General features: G+C 39.6%; 2 protein-coding genes across 2 annotated transcripts; both read right to left on the reverse strand.

Moving 5' to 3' along the window:
• Positions 1 to 2,820: 2,820 nt before the first annotated feature.
• cmtr2 (cap methyltransferase 2) lies at positions 2,821 to 8,559 on the reverse strand. Its single transcript, XM_068731106.1, is given in 4 exon segments — positions 2,821 to 4,883; positions 5,493 to 6,752; positions 8,492 to 8,526; positions 8,529 to 8,559. Coding segments are annotated over 4 exon segments (2,379 nt in total). The 3' UTR covers positions 2,821 to 3,830.
• A 6,752-nt stretch (positions 8,560 to 15,311) lies between these two features.
• Positions 15,312 to 21,089, reverse strand: slc38a8b (solute carrier family 38 member 8b). The gene is made up of 10 exons (XM_068730706.1): positions 20,901 to 21,089; positions 19,979 to 20,177; positions 18,190 to 18,346; positions 17,799 to 17,903; positions 17,579 to 17,636; positions 16,940 to 17,054; positions 16,713 to 16,860; positions 16,397 to 16,599; positions 16,160 to 16,211; positions 15,312 to 15,442 (listed from the first exon to the last, which is right to left on the reverse strand). The coding sequence occupies exons 1-10, from the start codon at positions 21,087 to 21,089 to the stop codon at positions 15,340 to 15,342; spliced, it is 1,329 nt and encodes a 442-aa protein (XP_068586807.1). The 3' UTR covers positions 15,312 to 15,339.
• Between the last annotated feature and the right edge of the window lie 809 nt (positions 21,090 to 21,898).

Consider the following 21,898-nt stretch of genomic DNA (forward strand, 5'->3'; position numbering starts at 1 on the left):
TATAGTTTGTATTAGTTTTATGTTGCCATCCTGCCTTAAAACCAAGATGTATAAGTAAAAAAAAAAAAGTACTGTTATTAATTGCATACAAGTATAGCCAAAGTGTACCTTGTTGGAGAATCCTTTATATCATTATTGTTTCTAGTTTACAAAGTCAATGGCTACAATAGTTAAACACTGAGGATTCTGGGCTTTATAATGACTTGTTTTGTATCTTTAGAGGCAGATTGTTTTCTTTTGTTGTATGGAGTTTATTTAAGCTCCTGGTTTTACACTGAAACACAAACAAAGTGCTGCCTCACTGAAGTGAACCTCCTGCAGGCAGTTCATTTACATCTTAACAACCAACCTCTCGTCAGATTTTCATTAGCAGGTGCTGGAGGTGAAGGCATGCTGCAGGAAATCCTGCTTCTTCTTCTCCTCATTCAAAGCTGCAAGTATCAGCTCCATCACAGCGTAACATTTCTACCAAACACATCAGTGCCTGCATTACACAAAGTAAAGCAGCTGAGATATGACTGTGGTAAAAGACAGTTAAAACAGTTATCTCACATTAACAGATGCCACAGAATATAATCGCACTACTTCTTGTGCCATAATCCTTGGCAAGCACTCGAGTAGAGGCTGAATTCAGAGTCAAACTGAATGACGACCACCAAACGTATGAGTACATTAGCAAACACCAGGCTGTGCCAGTGTACTGTATATCTGCAGTCCCACCATACAGGCTTTTCTCATTGCAGCATCAAGCTTACCCTCAAACCTCCTAAAACCCTTACTTCACGGAAATCTGTTCAAACCTGCATGGGAAGTACATCTGACTCCAGTTTTCATCCATCTCTTAGTTTTGTTTTCTAGTGTGTAATGAACTTTTCAGCCGGAAAGCTGCTAAAAAACCATAAACTTCTGAAACGGTATCTGAAGATATTGTCTATTGAGTTAAACAGGAATAAGAACTAACTCACAATATATTTTCTCACTAAACTTCTAAATAAGGAAACTAAAATATGAACAATTGATAGTCTCAGCACATTGTGATTATTTAAAGAAGGACATTTAGTCACCTCTATCTGATTTCAAAACATTTCAGCAACGGGAGGTTTTCTGCATTTCCTCGGGTAAGAAGATACAAGAGATAGTTCAGGTGTCTCAGGGAACAGATCATTTGTATTCTTTTTGTAAGAAAAAAAATCCTCAATTTGATTTTACTACAAACAGCATAATTCTATTGAAGCAAATATATCTTTTTTTTACTCAAAAGCTCCCTAGTAGTGTGGAATGTGTTCCTAGTCTCTCTTAGTTTTATACACTGTATATCTTTTATATTGTCTTTCTGCCATTTCTTTAATAGTGACCTGAGATCAGGCAGCAAAAAACTGTGCAATGATTTAATCAAAAAAAAAAATGTACAGGCTTTAGTCCAACACAGCATGCAGAAACACTACAAACTGGACTCCAAACTGAAAGAAAGACAAACTGACCATGAACACATAAACTGCGCTGGTATATGTAGTAACTGGCTAATGAGAAGTGGGAACAGGTGAGCAGGTCGGACCACTGCAGGACTGATGAGACGGGTGAAACTAATCAGGGCGGGAGAGACAATCAACAAAGGCAGGAAAACACACAAAAGGCAAGAAAAGGGAAGTAAAACCAGACAGGACACAGGGGGAGAGTGTAATTACAAAATAAAAGCAAGGAACACTAAACCTGAATGAACATGAACCAAGGAACAAACAGAAGACCCTCATCTCTGACAGACTTCTGAGTTGTCTTTCAGACAACACAGAATACATACTGTATCTTGGGGGCTGTTTCAATGTCCCATTTTCCTTCCTCATAGGTGTAGCTCATCCCACACTTTTGGTTTAGTTATTTCCTTTAACATTGTTTGTAATCATAGCCAGAACCTCCCTCTGGTCAGCGATGATTCTACCGCTTTGTTGTGAACGCCTGTCTGCGATGCTCAGTTAGTAAAACTCATCTGAACAAGAAATGTTTCTTCAACAGTAGCTCATGCAGTATAAAACACTTCTGTGCATGCAAGCTGTCCTTTCAAATGTGGATAGAACGTTTTTGTCACTGGAAACAAAAGAGAGAAATTAATTGTTTAACAGTAGGTCACTTTATAAGCTGCATGTAAAAAGACAAACGAGATCCGCACCGTCCTGGGATGAAATAATGTGTTTTAAAACATAACAGGCACTTCAGAGTAAAACTCCCGGGTCTTTGTGTTGTGGATTTCAACACAAAACATCTGTGACTGACAGGAGGTTTGGTGCTGAGGGTTGGACTATTGTTTATTCAACCTCCCTAAATTCCTCAGTGAATTCAGTAACGGATGAGTTCTGCAGATCAAGTCCTGAAAGTAATTTGCATTTCCATGCACTGCAAGTTTGTATCATCAGACAATGTCGTCGCCTGCAGGTCGTCAAAAGCTTTGTATGTCGCACACTTAGATTTGTTGGAACATATATAATGACGTGGATGCTTTTGAAACTGGTGGAGTGAGGGTTTGCCTTATTTAACGTCACAGGTTAATCACACATTGGTATGGTAGATACTATTGGCTGATATGTTATCAGGGATGTATCAGCATAGATAAGAAATAGCCACCATCACAGAGCACTGATGAGTTTCTTTCAGAAAATAAATGATCTTGAAAAAATTGTGTATATTATTAAAAGTGTTAAGTATTAAAATGCATTATTATAAAAATGTTATTTAATCCTTCATTCATAATAACTTAATTTGATTGATATTAACTTTATTTTATTTCACAATTCTCTTTTTCAAAAGTAAATCTTTATTTCTGTAAATGTCAATATCGGCCTAAAATCTTCAGCTTCACCCAGGCTCCAAACTTCACTTGATGGGATGAACTTCAGCCATGACCATGATAAGTACAAGCACACATAAAAAAAAAATGATGAAAGACCTCCAAAAAACTACATGTGACAGACGTGTCCTGATGACTGAGCAATTTCTTGTTACTTATCAGCTGACATACAATCTGATACCGATGAATCTGGAATCGGCCAAAATTGATCAACAACAAAAATGTATCAGTCGAAATCTAACAATTCCTATTGTCTTTTTTATGTTTGTACATTTCGGTAGTATTGTAATCTGAAAGTAGTCAGTAGATATCCTCTTGTTTCCTCAAGCGCTGTCACTTGACATGGTTTTAACGTGGAGGAAGAATGCACGGAGTAAAAAGAGCTGATCTCTGGTTGTGCAGCATCAATTTTGATCCTGACAATGTTATAGCAGTGCAATGCTAAACGAGTGCAGTGCTCTTTTGATATCCGCATACAAAGTGATTCAGTGACTAACTGCTGGAAAAAACAGTCAACGAGAATAAAACTGACTGTGACGGCGATAGCATGTAGCCCAGAGTCACAGCTCACTTAGTCTCGCTCCACATCTCTGGAGAAAGGTCTGGCTGCACCCATTATCATTCTGCTTTAGGGGAAAAAACGCTCCGGCTTGTTTGTATTTCACCAATCACAATCATCTTGGGCGGCACGTAGTCAAGGATGTCCTTACAAAAAATAGGAACTTGTTCTGGTGGAACATTTGCACATGGGGAGGCAAGCAATGTCAATACAATGGTTAATTCACCACAAAAGAAGACAACACAAAAAAAACAGGCATGGACATTTGTTAACTGTGTGAAATGGCTTTTACTGGGATAAAATACTAACATAACTTGATTATCAGTGCCCTATTGAAGCCTGCTTACAGCTCAGCTCAGGAGGAGCTCACTGGAGACAGATTATTTGCTAGCTGCATGTGGCTCCTGCAGAAACTTAGCTCACTCAACTGCACTATGATTGCATGAGCGAATGCAGCTGCTGCTGGATGATTTCAGAGTTCATGGTCCGCAGGAATTCAGTCAGTCCTCCTGTGAGCAGCTCCTCCATGGGAACAAACTGCAACACCTGACTGTGCCCAGACGGCAGATTTCTACTTGAGTCCTCATCTCCTCTCAACAGCTGACCCATGCGGTGATGGACGTCAGTAAGAACAGGGAGCAGTCGTGCAGCAGCTTCAGGACAGAAACCAGCACACACAAGCACCGTCCCGACTATGCCAGGGGGGAGCGGACACCTGAACGTGACTGAGCGAAAACACGCATGCAGGCAGAGCACAACAGCTGCGGTGACACGGGTAAAGGCAGAAAACACCGGCAGCAGCAGGGCATCCCCAGAGTTCAGTGTCTGCAGGGAGCACACAACGCAACCCAAGAGCTGTTGCTGGTACAGCGGGTCCCCGTCGTGCAGCGGGACACAGCCTCTTGAAGGAGCTGAAGGCTCCGCAGAAAATGTTAAGACTAAATCCCCCAGTTGGCCTTCACAGGCATCCCACATGGAGCAGCTGCCAAACACCAAACACCGCCTCTGCTTTCTGTTCCCGTCACTGTCAGCTGCGAAGACGCAAAGACCTGCAACGTCGGCCAAGATGGAGGCCGCGCAAACCACGTGGCAAGAGCCACAGGGAGGTGTGCGAGTCCAGTCTACTGCTGCGTCCATCAGGGCTTCGTTCAAGTGGTACAACAACCCTGCGTCACAGAATGCAGAGTTTCTGATAGCAGGCAGCGCAGCTCCGACGATAACGTACCACGAATCCACATGACACCCGGACAGGGGTCCTTCCAGCACGCAGCCCGTTCCCAAGGCCTCGACGCAGTGTCTCTGTATCCAGGTGGCATGGCAACCCCTCTCAATGCGCTCCCTCCAGCTCAGGGTCTGCAATTCCCTCCGCTCGTTGAAGGAGCCTGTTTGTTTCTTCTGTCCCAGAGGTCGGCCCGCTGAGACACTGCAGCAGGCGGGACTCACCGTGTTACGAGAGAGCCATCGACTCCGTGGAAGGAAGCTCACCTACACACAGAGACACTTGATCATGTTCAATTTTAGACTTTTTGAAAGATTTTATTGCTTTGAACCCGACTGTCCAGTTGCTAAAACATTAAACCTGTTACTGAACCAAGCAATTGATATCTAAAATTAAGGTTTTCAATCTTCTGCAGAGCTCAACATGGGAACAGATGGAAGGCTCTACAAAGGTTTAAACACAAACTGGTGTACCTGCAAAGGATGGCTACTTTTGAACTTCTGGTCTGTTCAGGTCTCATTGTTTTGGGTCTGGGTTTAGTTGTTGTTAAGTCTGTTCAGGTACACATTTTAAAACCCATCAAGACTCTACATTGTTCTGGCCACATTTCTCATTGGGAAAACACATGTAGAAGGACTTCAAATTCAACTGAATTGAAGACTTAAACTTGACCCTAGTTAATCTTAAAGCCAACATCACAAAAAATCAATAGTCAAACATCTATAATTCCATGACAACTGGACAAACTCCATCTGCTGATGGAGACAGTGGTATTATGATTGAAGGCTCTGGAACCTTTAGTTAAAACATTTCCAACTGCTGTTTCAATGGTGAAGAATGAACCTACAGACAGAGGCTGGTCTCTACAGACATACCTGGAAGCGGTGAAGGTATTCCTGAGCCGTACAGTCCCTGATGTGGTCGAGTCGCTGCCTCTGCTCGCTGCTCATTCCTTCAAACAATCGCAGGTTCTCTGTGATCGTCTCCACCTGCAGCGCGTGGAAATATGAGCACACTTCTTCATGCTGTTTCAGAAACGACTCCGGGACAAGCGAATTTGGGAAAAGCGCCTCACGGTCAGCCAGATGTGGTCCGTAGTTGCGAATCAGTTTGGAGAGCAGGGACCTCACGGCCTCCTTGCCATCATAGTTCAGACACACGACGTAAACCTCAGAGTTGCCCGACTTGCTGGTGGCGGGTTTAAAGACGTTGACGGAGCGGAAACAGCAGGTGAGAAGGTAGAGTAAGCAGACGGAGGAGTGTTCATATAGGGTGAACATCTTCAGCACAAAGGAGCCGCCGGGGCTCAAGAGCAGCAGTGCAGCCGTGACTTCGCAGTAAAGCAGCGACGCCACCAGCGCCTCCTGCTCATCGGGCTTCTCCTGACAGTCAAAGCTACCGTCTGCCGTCACCACGTCAACTCTGCGCATGTTAGCCACAAACGCCTGCAGCTCCAGCAAATGGTTCTGGATCATGACGTTGCCGGTGTTGTCTGATCCAAAGAACCACCAGGGCAGCGTGTTAGCAATTAACCGGTCGTCTGCGATCGTCGCGCCGCCGCCGTTAGCCTCGTGGTACGGGTTGAGAGTGTTGGCAGCCCAGCTCCAGTCACAGTAGCGCGTGGACTCGCTGGTTTTGAGGTAGTGGTTCAGGGCGGTTATGAAAGCCCCCGGAGCTTCACACAGATGGACCGTGTTCAGCTCTCCGTTTTGAAGAGCCTCCTCTGGAAGAAGGTTGAAGGTTCCCAGGATCTCAGAGAACTTGCACCAGGCCTGAGTGCAGATCTCCGCGTTGGCTGCAGAACGCACGGCGGCGATCACCTTCCCGGCTCGATTGGTTGAGTTGGTGTGCTGATGCCAGACCTGAACGTTCTTGTCACTGAGCTGGTTCTTGACCTCGTTCAGCGACGCCTTCAGGACCTGCAGCCCACGGTGCTCCTCCGCAGAGTGGCTCAGAGCGGCGTTTGGGTCGGGGATGCACCACTCCTCGTCTGAAGGTTTCACATATGTTCTGATTTTACTAAAAATACCTTGAATCTCGGTCAGCGTTTCAGGCTCAAACGCCACCGTGTTGTTGAAATGCTGCAGCTTGCTGACTTTCCTCCTGGTCCCACTGCCTGAGCTCATCCTCCACACCTGTTAAAGGAGGACAAGAGGAGTTCCAAATGCTCTGATTAAAACCTGCATTATCCACTTTTGTGTTTTAATGTAATCCACCAGACTGTTCCAGGTTTATGTGACTTGCTTACATGGCAAAGGCAGTCAATCTTAAGAACAGCAAACAGAACATTTCACTGTGAATTATACATTACAGAGGCCGGGCTCTGCAACCCTTCATTCTTCTCTACATGCATGAGTGGTGTTGAATTACTTATGTCGACTCATTATGATGTGGCGCCCTCAGGCAACAGGGCAGATTGTAAATACTGGTGATTACCTCACCAGGCCAGAGCTTCACCCACAACATCAAGAGGTTTTCTACAACACACAGTCTCCTCTAATAGATCGTATCAACACATGAATACTACATAAAGGAAGTTAGATTAAAGGTTCTGTTGTTGTACTGAGGAAGCCACGTATTCAACTTGGTTGCAGTTTAACCTTTAGACAACCCAGTGAGATTTAAAATTATTTATCTTAAAAAGTAGGAGAATTTTAACTTAATTCCTTCAGTTTTGAGGGAGACATTTGGAGATATGTGGTTCTACGAGATGGTTTAGTCGTGTTTGTTTACCCGAATATGACTGAAACACGACAGTCTGTGATGGTGAGACCATTTACTATTATTTATAACAATTCATGTAAATATTGAGCAATTCATTACGTAAAAATAATTTACAATCAGAATCAAATTAACCCCAGAGCTAATCCTCGCCTCATGTGCACATGATTTAGATGACAACACGGGCCACTTCCGGATCATTTCTTGATTAGTCTGCAGCGAGTCAGTGATGTATGGCAATATGTGGCACATGGCTCGCACATTCATCAATTATTCCTCATCAATCATATTGTTAAGCACCACTTGTGTGTATTAAAGTCATCTGCTTCCTGCTGTGTTCCTTTTAGCTGCCGTTTACATAAACTAGCAAGAGAAACAGCCTGATGTGACAGTTTAAGCATAAAAGAGATTTAGGAAGGTGATTAAGAGACTTGAGATAAGTTGAGCTGAGTGATAATTAAGTAGGTCTTAATTAGGTCTGAATTCATCATCTCACATGTGACTGTAGAGAATCTTCAGCTGTAGACAAGCTTAAAGTAAAGAAACATACTTACCAATGAATACTAGGTGAGCAATAGTTGCAGGGTTACCAGCTATAGTGAAATTATTAAATTAAACTATGTACAAAAAAATGAAATGTGAATAATCCATTTATGGTTTTAAGTCATTTGCCAAATACTTATGGCACTTTATCATATGGTCTAATCAGCCAATATAAAAACATTATCGACATATTAATCAAAAAAGACGCAATAAGACATCAACTCTTGCGAACAATAGGATGCTTTAAAGAAAACATTCTAGCAATAGTAACTGGACTGCTTTACATTTCCTACTGAGCACAATATGAATACATGTCCAGATTCAAAACCTCTTGCTGCTGACTAACTCTGAAACCGAGTTAACGATGTGGTTTTCACTGATGAAACTAGGCTGCATGTATTTTGGTGTCGGGACAGTGAAAAGACACAGAAGTTGAAGCTGAATGGGTCGCTTCCTCATGGCCGAGATGTGTCTCCTAAAGTGCGCCATGAGTGACCTTTTCTGACACTCCTTGCTTCCTAAAGTCTCTCAGAGGCAAACTTCCGAGGAGCTGTCTGTCTGTCGATAAGAAAGACACGAGGACCCTGAAAACAACTGAACACAAACTCACCGGACTGTGGCTGCTGTGAGGGAACGGAACCACGCTTTCACGTGACTCATGAGAACAACACTGCGCATGCACAAAGTTGAGAGGGCGAGGCCTCTCTTAAAGGAATATGTCACTTTTTTTATTTGGTAAAAAAACAAATGTCATCAAAATAACAGTGAAGAGTAGGAAAGAGAGGGCACAAATATTAGCGTCAAAATGTACTTATATATAATATAATTTAGTAGTAATTATTGACACATTAATATGTTCATCACTTTCTTTGATCCATTGTATTGATCCATTTCCCGATGGATCAATACATGTGTGTCTTCATTTAAAATGTTAAATCATAATTTATTTGTTGATGGTAATTTGTATTATTAATATCAATCTGCAAAGCAACTAAAGTTATCAAATAATGCAGTGGGGTACTATACAGGATAATATTTGCATTTGAATTGTAGTGGAGTAGAAGTATAAAGTAGCAGAAGATGGAAATGATCAAATAAAGTACAAGTACCTCAAAATTGTACTTTATTGCAATATTTCATTTTCCAAGATAGAGGATGCAGTTTTGATGTGCTCTGTAGGGATGACAAATATAATTTCCTAAGTTATCCCAATATTTTATTAAAAATGGAGCTCTATATTTTTAGAAGGACCTGGCTGCAGACAAGATAGTAGACGTCGAACCTGATCTTGTGGCAGGCAGCTTCTCTAGGATGTTTGTAGGGATGAAGATGTTTGGCTGGTTGAGAAGGAATTAGTTTGAAAATAAAATGTTATCTTGTATACAGAAATACATAAAAAGAAAACATTATTTGCAGAGAGTGTAAGAAGATTAAATAACAGAGCTAAAAGAGTGTGCGAATTTGAACAGTACATTTTAATATATACTGTATTGCAAATTAATTCTTCCATCATTTCCAGTCAGAAATAAATCCTTCAGGTATCAGATAGCACAAAGCTGCAACAATGAACAATACAGAACAATAAACCAAATGATAGTTATCTCGTGAAATCTTACACTGAATGTAAATTCATCCCCAGAATATTTTCCTTTGGTGCTTCAACTAGTTTATTATATTATTACTCTGTAGACTTGATCCTGATTGAGCACATACATGATTTATTGCTTCATTATTCTAATAATATGGCTATTTGGGATTTTAAGTGAATGATTAAATATAAAGGTTGGCGTTGAACTATTCTAATTTTCATTTAATGGGAGAATTTTGAAGAATTTGAGTCTCTGACTGTATGATCCTCTATTCTACTGGATTTGCTTGTGTGTGCATCTTTCCAGCCAGATTATCCCCAGTGAACTGATCTGTGTCATCATGTTATATAATTATTAGACCTCTCTGCAGTATGAGCTGATGGAAACTTGGTTTAATGCCATGTTTGAATGGGCTTTACAAACTGTTTGTGTCACTGCATTCACTTTCCTCCACATCCAATACACTTCACATATATCACCTATACTGCTCAGAATAATTCAGACTTTAATAAGAAATATGTGGCTAAGTAAAAACAGGACACTCACAGAAGGAGTCTCATACATAAATAATGGACCTTTGGGATATTCATGTGCAATTAGGATTTCAAAAAATGTTGGGTTTAAACATTTTGTCGTCCAATTTATTGCTATAAAAGTGACACCTCTTGTAATATTAATGTGTGTTTTGTGAAGATATCCTTCTATTTATATCTTAATGCTCCTACAGTACTGTCCAAATGCAGGTTGAGGAAGGATTTGAAGAGGTTTGGGGAAAAAGAAATAGCTTCTTTTGGAAATGCACAATCAAAACTTTTGTTTGTATACTAACTGCAAAACAGGATTGAAAGAATCTATTTAGTACTTTTCTGCAGTTCTATCAACGAGGGCTGACCTTAATATTTGTTTGGAAAGGTATGCAGAGCCATGTAAAAAAAAAAAGAAGAAAAAAAAAATATGCCCTCAGGGACAAAGAAAGCTCTAAATTTACAGTATTCAAATCAAATTCAACAACGTATACTGTATATCACAATTGATATTAAAGAAATTGGATGTTTTAAAGGTCGTGTGTGACTATGAAAATAATTAAATGTGCTCTGCAAATGGGAAGAGAGGCCGACAGCATCCATACTCAATGTGGTATATTATTCCTAAAGGGCAGCCACTTCCAGCCAGTTCCCTCCAGCATTCAGTTCACTCAGGTCTCAACTAACAAACCAACTGTGTGACTCGGCCGTGACGCTGCACTTTAAGTGTCCTCCTGAACAAACTAGCTGCAAAACCGTAAGATAGAGTTAAATAACTAACATAACCATTTATCTTCACTTTAGATGGTATGCAGTTGCATTTTGCATATTGTAGATTTGGAAACCTCTTCTGCCTATTTTTTGATTGTTATGAATGGAATGAACTTTGTGACTCAACTTCCAAACACCTGTGCTTCCCTGGATTTGGTTGTTTCCTCTCTGTTAATAGCATTCCAAAGCTCAAACACCACCAAAGAAATGAATAACTCAACACGCACACACAAACCATAATCCATGAAATTGTGCACAGATCTAGTCATGGTTCCTAGTTTATGTATCCTACTGGCTTCAGTGATCCCCAAGTGCAACAAGGTTGACAATTTTGAAGAGTAGCCAAGAACTATTGGATGGATTGCCATAACATGTTGTACATGTACTCCTCTGGGTACATGTATGGTTCCCAGAGGATAAATTGTAAAAACTTTGATCAGCTGGCTTTTTTGTAATTTGTCCAAAAATTGTATTAAGACCAAATATCTGCATAACTAATGACATTCACATCAGACTGAACTGTACTTTGTGTTTAGTGGCAATGAGCAAATGTTAGCATGCTAACATATAAAACAGCATGCTAACTGCTTAACATCAGCATGTTAGCATTGTCATTGTGATGTTAGTATTTAGCTCAAAGCATTCCTGTGACTAAATACAGCCTTGGAGAGCTGATAGTGTGGCTGTAGGCTTTTAGTTTTGTATTCATACACTTAAGTCTATGCAGAGAACACATTAAAGTGTATATCTATTCTACCAGTTTGATACTTCCAGCACCTTATTCAAGATAATGGTGAATCGGTGGTTATCCTGCATTTACTTTTATTCATAGATATCAGCAGAGGTTCAAGACGTTAGGGACAATGCTGACATGACTGTCTCAGTTTTAACTGGTATCTTCTGTCTATATGGAATCATTGGCTATATTACACATTACATTGAATATTTATTTTCTGGCAGAAATGTACTTAGTCAACCATTTAGTTCACCTGTTTTCCTTCAGCTGTTACAACCTGACACATGCATTTATTTTCAGAGATCCACTGTGTTATAGATAGATAACGTTTTAATAAATGATTGCATTCTTTATTGCAAACATTTGAAAACACAGTAAAGATTTTAACTTTAACAACAAAATAAACATATATTTTGTGATTACATTAAAGGGGACAAAAGTCACTGTGGTCCATAGCTCATGTTTTTTTGTCAGGAAGCTTTTTTTTTACCGAAGAAATGTGAATGCAGCAGTCATCACTTCACTGTAATTGGATGGAGAGATAAAGGAAAGTGGGCGAATGAAGCACAATTTTTGCCTGGGTCCAGACCTTTGAATACGCCCACTCCACCCAGTTCGAGTTGACAATTCAGGGAAGCCCAACTGCACATGACAGGGACAATGTTGTTTTCTATTCATAGTTGTTTTTCATAGTCACGTGTGCGCAATGATGTGATTAATTCTGAATCACATTTTTTTTCTGTACATATACATCATATCTAACTTCCAAAGCAAATGTAATTAGTCAAGTTTCTGGGGCTTTGTAGACCTGAAAATTCTCTTCCTATGTTCGATTTCAAGTGGCATCAGTGCAGTTTGTTTCTCCCTCTTTGGTTTGAGAGAGATTTTTTTAAAAGAAACACATCTATCAGAGGGTGTGAAATCTTTGCAAGTTATTTTTATTTCCATGTCACAGAAATACGCATATTCCAATTTCAGCTTAACTAAACTTCTGTTATATTAATTTTCAAATTCTGCTAATCTAATTAAATATGACCAGAGATTGTTCAATACATTTGTAATTTATCTAAAGTAGATTGTAAGTAGACTATGAAGTTATCTTGTTCCGCGTGCAATTAAATACGTCATTTTTGTCATTATGGCTTATTTGAACACAATTATTTGTCTATAAATTCAATAAAAAAAGCTATTTAGCAGAGGAGAAACACTGTTCAAACATTTCGAGACATAAGTGCACTTCTAGTATTACAAACAGGATTTAGTGTTATCCTGATCTGCTGCACTCACACAAGGTGACGGAGGCCTCTCCTTCACCTGAGCTCATTGCTACTGCAGTGATTATCCCACATGAGTTCAGCCCGGAGGTCAAAGATTTGCTGTCACCACTTCAATAAAGGCATGAGCAGCAAAGTGATGGACGCATGTTATCTCCATCACAATGATCTCAGCCTGCTGGTCATAACCTTGAAAGAAAACAAGGTCATAATACATTCACACAACCATGTCATGCATACAATACACCATTAGACACACACACACACACACACACACACACACACACACAGATACAGTAACATCCCTCTTTTCGTTTGGTCATAAAACTGTAGGCTATCTGCAAATTAAACAGGAGCTTAATAGCTTTTTTTTTCATTCTGAACACAAAAGGCATCCAGATTACAATCGGTGTGACAGTGACTGTGAGAGACTACACACACACACACACACACACACACACACACACACACACACTCACACACACACAGTAAAAGAATCATTCAGGACTCTTGCTGACGCTCTTATCAGAAACAATTAACATTTAAAAGGAGCGTCGCTACAAATTGCCATTTTATTAATTAGGACTTTGAGAAGCCTTTAGGCACTGCATTACAAGGAATCTTTCAAAAACAAAGTAGCTACAGGGGACAACATCATAATGAGGACTGGAAATTATTTTTTTTCACAGGCAGAGGAAAATTAAAAGATAATGTAATGCAGAGAATAATGGATGCTTTTCAGCCATGCTGGTGGATACGGCTTTAGGGATAGCAGTGTTGACTGGTCGGTTGGTCCACCTCTTTGGTCCAGACTGAAATATCTTAACAATTATTAGATAGATTGAAATTTTGCCCAGACAGACATTCATGTTCCCTTCAGGCTGAAATGTAATAACTTACTGACCTTTCCTTTAGAGTCACCATCAGGTCAACGTTTCAATTTGTTTTCTGTTATTCTTCAGCCTGTATTTCCATCAGCCTCAACTGTACTTTGTGTTTTGTGCTAATTGAAAATCACATTACATTTGCAGCTCACACTTCAAATATCATGGCTGTAGACACCTATTTTTGATTATTTATTTTTTTGGTATGACACAAAGCAACAGCTGTTGTGAAGTCATACCTGAGCTAGGTAGGCCATTCTTTAATTTTTGGAGGCATAAAATTATGAAACGAGTTAAACAGAACTTGAGTAAGCTCTTGGTATCCCCATGTCTGTTAGTTGTATTTCCCAGGACTGCTGAGTTGCCTTTGACAGAGAGTGTGCTCTGTAGGATTCAAGAAGGAGTTTGTGTGATTTTCAAGGATTTTCTTTTCCCTGCATTTAGTGGATTTAGTCATTTGGCCAGCAGGTTGAAATATAATCCCATGAGCTAAACACAAGTAGAGTATCACAGTCTGAGGTTTTTTCCCTCGGGACATTAACATTGCACGGGATGACACATACGGCATATACAACAAGCTAAAGCATTTATCAGTAGCTGCTGTGTGTTTCTAGACTGTAGTTCTTATTTTGTGTGTGTGTTCAGATAGATAAGTAGACCCCTATGTGAAGTTAGCATGGCTGATATGTTGCTTTCACCACACCCCTCCAGGTACAGATATACAGCGCCCATTTTCTAGGTTTACTGTAAATCATTACTCACTCATACACTAACACACGTGTGTGCGAGCATGTGCACACTCACAGAGTGCGTGCCATAACTCCTTTAAGCTGGAAGCCAATAAACAATAAACAGTGATATTCAGCATACCTCAACCATCAATCTGTGCTCAACGAAAGCTTCAGATGTAAATCACTCGCATGATTCAGGCCATGTGGAGGTCAGAGGAGAGAAAGGGACTAAAAAAAAAAGCAGAGGAAGGATAACAATCACGTTCTTGAAAGCAAAAAAAATCTTTATACTATTGATGCATGTTATAATGTGGTACATGTAAACAAGCATTTCAAGGGCACACAATCCATCTATGTACAAAGGAGCAATGCCTTGCTTGATTAAACTGTGGCACTCTATCGTCAAAATGATCCCTGGCACCATGATAACAATAATAAGAACATTTTTTTTATTTTATCTGTGTCTCCAACAAGCAATTGCATGCATATATGAATGAATGAACGACTATGCAGATAAATAAATAATTCTTCTGTAATACAATACTGCCCCCTGGCAGGCATTTGCAAGCACAATGAAGACTCAACGAGGCAACACTTTGTGAATGCTCATCTAATATACTAAAAGTATATTGTTGGTATACCAGATTAAATAATAAAACAAATACTCAAACAATATTTTTCATACATAACTAACAATGAAATACATAACATTGTATTCTTCTCTTTGACATTATATTATTGTCCATTTAAATCCAATATTTATCACACAGAGAAATATTCTTATAGAGTAGATACATTTTATATCCAGGTCATGGAGGACCTTGATAAGGATCATATAAACAACTGAAAACCACCTTTACAAATGCAACTTTCAGTTGTGCAAAAAACACTGTGAAGTCACAGTGAAGCAGCTGCTGCAGATAGTGTAGTGGTGAAAACGGTGCAAAAATCAGAATTTGTTGCAAAGCTCCATGATAGCGATGGTGGTGCTCTGTCCAAAGATGAAGACTCCAACTACAATGGTTATGACTCCCCAAACCGATAAAATAACCCTGAAAGAAGAAAAGGGGACATCAACAGAAAGAAGTCTTTTAACAACAAGTTATTAGGCAACAATTTGAATCTTCTTCCTAACAGTGAGTAATTCATGAACAAACTTATTTTTTATGTTAAAATGGATCTAATGGATATCGATACCCAGAGGCCTTCTGAACTTTCAAGCCATTTCCATTCTACAAATAAGAGACACTTTTTTATATGTTGTCTTTCTTTCCTGGGAGTCAACACAGTCCAAACTCTAAAAGAAGGACTTTGTGAACTTGAATGTTGATGACTGATTAGAGCAGATTGTTGCCGACTGATAACTTGCATCACTTTTGTAATTGTTACTCTGCAGCATGTGACCTCACTGCCCTGTTTCTATGACCAGCAACTGTTCTTTTATGAAATCCCTTTCTGTTGTTGTTTATTGTTTAATTTGCTAAAATTCAAATTTGTAATTTCCAAATAATTTCCTAAAAATGTTCAGCTGAGTCAGCTGTGAAGTGACTAAAAGACTCTCTAGGTTACAATAGCAGTTGGAATTAATTAATTGAATGTGTATCAGTTAAACACTCTTTATTTTCCCCGTAATTTGTACCAATTACATTATTCTTTCCAGAAATTTACTTGGAAATTACTAGGAAATAATTCTGAAAGTTACGGACCTTTAAATAAAAGAATTATTAGAATAATCTCATGCACATATGAGTCTATAGGTCCTCACTCACCTGACTCTTGGAGTGACAGATTCAGTTTGCATTGTGAACAATAAGCAAAGACCTGTAACACACAAACCAAACTTTACTTGCATAGCACCTTCCATACAGGTGAGTCCAACTCAAAGTGATTAATAATAAGATATAACAAATATAAAACATATATAAATACAAAGCCATGCATTACACATCATGTCATTACAAACAGAGATAATTACACATATACATATGTTAAGGTTGTTTACATACCAGGAAAAACAAAGATGAAGAAGGCGCTGATCCCTCCGATGACACTGATGACCTCCCCCATGTCGGGGACGAACATGGCAATGAGAAGAGTGATGGTGATCCAGATCACAGTGAGAACTACTCTGCAGCGACTCTCAAACGAATGAGTGACAATTCCCCGACGATTTCTTTGAATACGCAGCATCAGGTTCAGGATGACAGATCTGTCACACACACACACACACACACACACACACACACACACACACACAGAGAAACAACATGTTAGGTGTTAAAACACACACTCAAAAAACAAGCCAACTCCGGCGTCGCTCACCTCCCAAGAAGAAGAATAATAGGATAGATGGTGACGATTGATATTCCAAAAAGTAGTCTGGAGATGATCATGACCACATCATTTCCTGGATATGACATCAAAATGTCAGAGGCAACCGCTCGTCCAAACGTCATGAAGCCGTACACACCTGGAGATGAGAGAGGGAGCGAATGTGATTTGCAGCTTTCAGGTGAACACATAATGCGCAGAGTTAGAGTTGAACTCACCGGTTAGAGTGTAGATGAGTAAACAGAAAATCATGGAGACCACAGAGATGACCACCCAGTGGAAGAGGTTCTGGTTCTCCATGCTGCTGTAGATCGCAATACAGGCTTCATGGCACTGCAAACACACACAGACACTCTGGTTACTAAAGTCAGCTCAGGGGACTTTTCTCTATCAAGTTATCCAGAGTCATGGCTGCTTTCTAGTAGTTTTTTGAAAGTATCTTGAACATTGAGTAACTTACTTAGCATGCCTCCATACATAAATATACATTATATGGGATACATTTATTATCTGCTACTACTGTTCCCAAAATATGAATATTTGTATTACTATGGCTATACATGCTACAATAATTGTGTGTGCATGTAAACAGGAGTTGGGTAAATGTTTAATATGGTCGTATGCCAGTTATATTATGACAGGAGTACTGGGAATACGGGCATTCGGACAAAAGCACGACATGAATTTAAAATAATTTCCTCGTGCTCCACATGCTCATCTGTTATTGTTGGTTGGTTTGTGCTCCTACATTTCTTTGTGCTTTCTTATTTGAACAATATTAAATCCATATTAAACCACTTGAATGTCAAACGTCTAACTGACTACTTTCAGACTTAAAAGCCTGAAGTTGATCCTACCTGGAAGCCAAAGCAGATGGTCGGCACGACACTGAACATTGAAGCCCATGAACTCAAACTGAAAAAACAAGCACACACACACACACACACACACACACACACACACACACACACACACACACACATTAACTGATGCACACAATTCAACAGCTATATAAAATGAGAAGCCAATGATGAACACGCAAACAAAAATGCATCCATTAAAAGCAGTGTTACTGACCCTTGACTGTGCTCTGGAGTTATTACAACAGTGTGGCTCTCCATCATGTAATATTTGACAATCACTGCCACACACAGATACGTAGCAGCCAGCGTTCCCAACACACTGACATGGAGAAAACCGTTAGAAAACCATTTAAATATACACTTTAATAACAGACTTATTTTAACATACTCTTATATTTTTTGTTTGTTTATCATATTCTATTGTAAATGTTCATATTTTTATTTCTAAATGGTGTCTTGTACTATTGTACTGGGTTTATTGTGATGCACCAATCACCAAGCTAAATTCCTTGTATGCATAAGTACTTGGCAATAAACCGTTTCTGGTTCTGATTAAATCACATAAAGATGAACACTCGTCTGGATGTCATTGTGACCACAGATACCTCGTGTATTTCTGAATGCCGATTTCTTTTGGGATGGACAGGGGTAAGATGATGAAGAGGCACATGATGAAGAGGGCAAACCGTTGGTCGGAGTACCAGTGATACGGCATCTCTCCCTCACTGGACCCAGTCACCGTCTCATATAAAGAAATACTCACTGGTAGAAGTCAGAGTCAAAATTAGAGTCTATCTATATGCTGCAACATGCAGACATAAGAATTGTAGCAATATAATAGAGTCTGCATGCTCACAGAATCATTTACAGATTCTTTTATGTTTTATCTCCTGCTTAAAAGTCTGGTTTATGTTGTTTAAATGGCTGCAACATGCATGCATAAACGTTGGGAATGAACATAGAGAATAATGAAAACAACAATTCATGCATACGTGTTTAAATCTCACTACAGTTAAATGCTCCATCTGCACTGTGCTCTGTGCAGAATCTCTGATCATTGATGGATTTTTTGGAGGTGGTGTGTTTGTAAATCCAATCAAGTGCTCTGTTTAAAATTGGAACAGAGCAAAAACATTAAAGGGATTTGAAGCGTTTGAGATGGACAAAACGACAAAGGGAAAAATGAAAAAAGGGTAGCATTATTGTTCCCAGTCACATGTTTTTACTCTAATACTAGCTAGAATGAAAATTAAAGTGCGGATGATTTGTGGTCTGAGAGATTAATTTTTTGATATGGAAATGGCTGCTAAATTGATCACAAACTCCTAATAAAATGATAACATTAAAACATTGTGCTACAATACAGGCACACATATCTTTAACTTCTCAGCATCTTTTAATCACTTATTTACACTATGGTTGCATGTTGTATGTTTGATGCACATAGTTTCAAATATGTCTTGTATTTGTCATTCCTTGTTTGTGTTATGCCCTTTTATTCTGTGCATATACTCTGTTATATATTGCAGCAATATGTACATAATTTAGATTTTATTTTACATAGTCCTATATTTACATTTTATGTAGTCTTGTATTTATATTTGTTCTTGTATTTCTTTATGCTTATATATAAGAGCAACTGTAATGTACAAAAGTATTTCTGATTCTGATGGTGTGTAGATAGATACTGAATTGTAAGTCGCTTTGGATAAAAGCGTCTGCTAAATGACTGTAATGTAATGTAATGTAGTGTGGACAAAAGTTTAGTGACAATGGCTCTAGTTTAGAGATAGAGAAGTATTTGACAGTGTTATACAGAATAGGACATTAATTTCTGTGGTTGGAGAAATAATGTTTGGATAAGATGAAGTCTTGTCAATTTAATATGCAAAGCTTTAAGTAGGGTAGACCTTTTTAATATCACACAGAATGCAATTTAAAACCTGATTAACAGTCATACCTGAAAGTATGACAAAAAACCAGTCAGGACAATATGGCCCAGAATTATTCATTATCATAAGCATCCAATACAATAGTTCCTAATGATGTAATTAATCACATTCATGCGAATACATTAATACAGATGAGCTTCATAACAAGGATGGATAAATTCACCAATTAAAAATAATTAAGAACTTCAGTTCAATCAATTATTTTCCACCTTTGACACTTAACTGCTGTAGACATAGCAGAAAGATGAAACGAGGGAGTGAGAGATGCAACGAAGGTGATTCAAACCCTGGACATTGTGGTTTATGGATACTTTCTTTACAGAGAGGTGAAAATAAAATAAAGGTAGCAGCCTGTAAGCTACAGCCATTGACCAAGTGGTCCATTTTAAGTAACAAGAGAATAATACATCGTGAAAATAATATAACGTCATTCAGCCCTTACATTTCTCCAGCTGGTCCTGAACCACCACCAGGAAGGCGACACATATCATGAAGAGGTTGAAGCAGAAACAGACTTCACAGAGTTGACCCACAGCTCCTCCACACACCTCTCTCACCACGTCCTGATATGTCTGCTTTCTACTGACTGATGAGGCATAGCCCAGGATGACCAAGCCACTGATGAGGAAGACCAGCGAAACCTACAGGACACACACCATGAACGCACCATTAGACAACGGGCCCCATAAATATCATTCGGCCTATTCTAATGTAGGTTCCCTTACTTGTTTTACTTTGAATGTAAACTGTTTGTAGATGCAGTATTATAGGAACATAAACAGGAAACGGACTCAAATTGAGATCAAGAGCCATCAGAGGCTCCTTCTAGGAGCCCCGGACCTCTTGAGCCCCTGGGCCTGTTCTTGGAAAGTCAGAATGCAAATCCATCCATGGCACACACACACACACACACACACATTGCTGCAGTGCAATGAAAGTTCAGGTCCTCACCGAAACTGAAAGCTTCATTAGAGTTCACCTGTGAAAAGATGTGCCTTTTTCACACCAGGGGGAGACTGAGGGGTGGTGAGTCTCTATGGGTACATCCCAAGTCTCTTATTTGTCATTCCCTTGTTTCCTCTCTCCTCACATGGTTTCTTTGGAAAACGCAAGTGAGGCAAACGGAGATGCAATTAAGAGACTTGGGATGTACCCTATACACTATGCAGGCTAACAGCCAAACTAACCCCCCAAAAGCGTTTGACGAGCAAGATATATAAACAGGTCAATACAATGTTAAAAGTTCCTAATAATCCCATGAACGTATAGGCCTATTAATGCAGGGCATTTAATATGCATATCAAGCCTGTATTAAACGGTGCACTTAACAACTGCAGTTGGTCAGTTAGTTGTTTGGTCCTCACCAGCTCCACACTGACGGCACTCGTCACTCCCCCCGCCTTCTGGAAAGCCCAGGGGAAGTTGAGCAGTCCGGCTCCGAGCGCAGACTTCAGCATAATGAACACCGCGCCGAGCGAGCCGAGCCGCGGCGGGTCCGCGTGAGACGCAGACCGGGCAAGCAGGTTGATGCTCTCGCGGGCCAGTTCCTCCATGATCCTGAACAAAGCTCCGAGACTTAACTGATGCTCTTCAAGAAAGACTTTCAACAACTCTCCCAAAGTAGTCCAGGTGTTTGGTTCGTCCTCCTGAGTGGGAAACCATGCAGATATATAGCCTACACCCACGCGCACACACGACTCACGTGGTCTAATTGGACATTTTGACTATTAAACATTTCACTCTGAGGTGACAAATTTGTCACTAAAGTGTGTAGGTTTGCTTGTGTTCTCTCTCTCTCTCTCTCTCTCTCTCTCTCTCTCTCTCTCTCTCTCTATCTCTCTCTATCTCTCTCTGTATATTCCAAACCACGAAGGAACATTATAAAGCATAAGGTAAGTAATAGTTCAAGTAATGTGCAATGTCCATGGCTGGATTAACCTTTGAAGGTGCTTCAGTGCAGAATGTCCACCTGGTACTCACATTTAGTCTCTTTGTGTTTTCTTTGTAAATTACTTTTGAAGAGGGACAAGTTAACTACATTTGTAAGCAAGAGTGAATCCAAAATGACTCTTACTCAGACTCAGTGGTAATTTTCACAAGTAAACCCAAAACTGAAATAATAGAATCTGTCAAAATTATATTTTGAAATTAGGATCTCAAAATTAAGAAATAGCTTAAGAAACTTTAAGGTAATAACCACATAATTGTCATAAAATTCTTCAATTTAATTTTGACTGTTGCATGTTTCCTCTCTCTCCCCATGTTTCCTGACTATCTATATTTTCAGATATCAAATAAAGGCAACAATGTAAGCGTAGATGTGCTGTAAAACGTTTGAACTGACCAGTAGTTGTTTACCTAA

This window comes from Cebidichthys violaceus, unplaced genomic scaffold (assembly GCF_023349555.1).
Source record: "Cebidichthys violaceus isolate CVI_PGR_0920_01 unplaced genomic scaffold, fCebVio1.0.p SCAF_5, whole genome shotgun sequence".
Lineage (NCBI taxonomy): Eukaryota > Metazoa > Chordata > Actinopteri > Perciformes > Stichaeidae > Cebidichthys > Cebidichthys violaceus.

Coding starts and splice junctions, on each gene's coding strand:
- slc38a8b (XM_068730706.1), bottom strand. CDS start 21,089: ATGGAGGAACTGGCCCGCGAGAGCATCAACCTGCTTGCCCGGTCTGCG. Junction 18,347..19,978: donor TCAGGACCAGCTGGAGAAAT/GTAAGGGCTGAA, acceptor GACTTCTACCAG/TGAGTATTTCTTTATATGAG. Junction 15,443..16,159: donor TCTGTCACTCCAAGAGTCAG/GTGAGTGAGGAC, acceptor TTCTTCTTTCAG/GGTTATTTTATCGGTTTGGG.